At 28.0% G+C, this 3,107-nt stretch overlaps 1 protein-coding gene across 1 annotated transcript; it reads right to left on the minus strand.

Annotated features, from left to right (window-relative positions):
• Window positions 1-892: 892 nt before the first annotated feature.
• Window positions 893-2,564, minus strand: LOC107934981 (WUSCHEL-related homeobox 5). The gene is made up of 2 exons (XM_016867507.2): window positions 2,105-2,564; window positions 893-1,287 (listed from the first exon to the last, which is right to left on the minus strand). The coding sequence occupies exons 1-2, from the start codon at window positions 2,460-2,462 to the stop codon at window positions 1,082-1,084; spliced, it is 564 nt and encodes a 187-aa protein (XP_016722996.2). The 5' UTR covers window positions 2,463-2,564; the 3' UTR covers window positions 893-1,081.
• Window positions 2,565-3,107: the final 543 nt, after the last annotated feature.

A 3,107-nucleotide genomic window follows, 5' to 3' on the forward strand; every position in this document is an offset into this window, starting at 1 on the left:
AAGAGCATCAAACAATGACATCTCTTAAAACAATTTAGTTAAGGGTTAAAAAATTAATTTTTTTTATTTGTTTTAATGATTTTTAATGAGATGTCCAAGTGTAGTACTATTTGCTAATGTCACATCGCTAGAACTTTATGCTAATAATTTATGCTATCTTATGAGATTTTTTTGCTTTAAATCTATTTAAGTTAGCCTAATTCTCAAGTGAGAATACACAAAGGAAATTTTATAAAGCACTGAAATAAAATAGAAGCAAACTCTCAAGAAAGAAACTAATGACAAATAGAAAAGTCACAAAAAAGCAAATGCTCATAAATGTTTGAGTAAATGCTTTTAAAGTGTTTCTATTACTTTGAAAAATTACAACTGAATGATTACAAATAAAGAGAAAGGCCTGTATTTATAGTTGAGCTCCGCTAAATCTAACACAATACATTTTAAATTACATTGACGATTGAGGTTAAAGCCTATTTACAAGATGAGATTCTTAAGAAATTTAAGCACTGTACAATCTTATTCCTTAAGATTTACAATATTCACCACGATAACACTAATTTTACTGAAGTGCTACATTAAACTATTAAAACTTCAAATAGATTTATGAAATTAAAAAACTATATTACTAGAATACCAAAACAAAATTTAAATATATATTAATGGATGTACACATACATGAAATTCAAAGATTGGAAGCAAAACCAAGGCAGAATCTAATCTTATAGAATACATTTTTATGCATCTCAAGGAAAGACAAACATTTTTTTTTTTGTATGAGAGGAAGCAAAATTCCAATTTCCAAGCAATTAAAATTTCATTGAAAACTAAATCTAAACATCATAAAACATGGAGAGAAAAAAAGTAAAAAGAACTAAATCATTTTATGAGCATATAGAGGAGGAATGTCTTAGCATTGATATAATTTTCAATATTTAACATAAATTTTTTTTTAAAAAAAAGGAGAAATTACCATTACAAACGTAAAAATTTCCAAACTACAACATAAAAATTAATTCTACCCCTAATTTCATCATTGCATAAACCTAAAATTACTTTTTTTTAAACATTTTTATGATTTTTTTCACAGGGAACTTAAACGAAGATCCAATGGTGGATGATCCATTTCTGGGTTATTGATTGTGTATGGAAATGATGATGTTTCCCTACATTCGTTTGCATGGAATCTCAGCTTCTCTTGCTCATTTTCATCAAAGGAATTTAATGGAAATAGTTGTAATGTCTCAATAACCCTTTGATCTGATTGATATTCCTTAACCTCAAAAAACCCTGCAAAAATTTAAAGAAAAAAAACCCATTAAATCAAATGAAATATGTGTTATAATAATATATTTTTAAAGTCCTCTTAAAGATTTGTCATCCAATAATGCATTTTCCTTAAGTTCGAACTTAAGAACTCTTTATATTCTAGTCATTTTCACTACTATATAGAACTCTTATATGAGGAGTTCCTGTATTTGAATCTAACATGCATTTTCGAGTGAGAAAACCTTAAAGAATCAGTAAGTACATAAAAAAGAACAATATCATCTTATAAACATGACTCAAGTTGATCCAATTTTAAAAAAAACTCATCAAATCAAATGAAATATATATTATAATGCCACTTTTAAGTTCTTCAACGATTTGTTATCCAATAATGTACGTCCCCAAATTCAAACCCAATACCTTTTCATATACGAGTCATTTTTACTACCACATAAAACTCTTATATTTGATTATGAAGTGCAAGTTCAAGTGAGAAAACCTTAAAGAGTTAGTGAGTACACAAAGATAACAATATCATTTTACAATCACGACACAACATGATCTGACCCCCAAAAAGGGAAAACTATAGTAGAGGCTATTAAATTATGAAAAATTACAAAATAATCACTCAATTATTTAATTTTATCTATTTTGATCATCAAATAGCTATGATAAAAATAAAAACACCAAAAATCAAAGATAGTTGAGTGATATAAAAAAAACAAATTGAAAATTATTATTCTACAACTTTTTGTAATTGTATAACAAAAAAAAATCCATAGTTGATTGACTACTAATATAGTTTAAAAGAAGAAGAAGAAGAAGACGAGAAACCTACGTTTCGAAGAAGAAATCTTGTTGTTGTTATTGAAGATGTTGTCTCTAGAAATGAAATCATTTTCATCAATAGAGACCTTTCTACGCTTTTGTCTTTCCCTAGCTTTATGATTCTGGAACCAATAAAACACATTCTTACTTTCAATCTTCCCATAAAAGCTAAGCTGTGTAGAAATCTTCTGGATTTGATCAGTACTCGGTGTTCGGAGTCCAGACCTAAACAGTTCGGTTAACACCTTAACCTGTTCAGTCGTAGGGTTCCATCTCCCACACTTAGTTCCACTACCACCATTGTTGTTCCCATTATTACCACGAACATGACTCCCTTTAATACAAAACCCCGACAACCCTTCTTCCATATTTTCAAATAAAAACACCCCCCAAAATCAAATCTAGAAAATACCCAGAAATTTTCTTTGTTTTTTTCTCACAAGTCTGAACAAATCTGAACTGAAATGACAGTAGTTCGTTTATTACATATATATATATATATATGAAGGAAAATAAAATGAACAGAACAACATACATTAAATAAACCTTTTATTTGTTTTTTTTAAAACACGTAATTTATTTGATTATTTATATCAGTTGTGCTTTGATGTTAGGGTTCATGAGGTTGATTTTTATGAAAATGTTTGATATGATCGTCTGGTTTTTTGTGCAAAGAGTGAGACATGCGTAAAAGCTGCCACTGTTCATAACACTCTGCACGTATAAAAATAGGGTTTAATTTTTTGTGTGTGTTTTTCAGTAAAGTGAACACTTTCCACTATAAATAAATATTAAATTATGGCTTTTTTTTTCAATTTAATTTAATTTTTGTTGTGTTTGTGTGCATGCTTTTTCTTTTAATTAATGGAGATCTCTATTAAGGTGTAATAAGTCCAAAACCCACCACGACATGTGAATAATCCAAGATTTAAGATTAATTTAATAAATGTGTTGCTAAAGAATGCAATAATTAATGTGTTTTCAACATTTGTTAATACTTCAAGTGGTGACTT

This window comes from Gossypium hirsutum, chromosome A10 (genome assembly GCF_007990345.1).
Source record: "Gossypium hirsutum isolate 1008001.06 chromosome A10, Gossypium_hirsutum_v2.1, whole genome shotgun sequence".
Classification (NCBI taxonomy): Eukaryota; Viridiplantae; Streptophyta; class Magnoliopsida; order Malvales; family Malvaceae; genus Gossypium; species Gossypium hirsutum.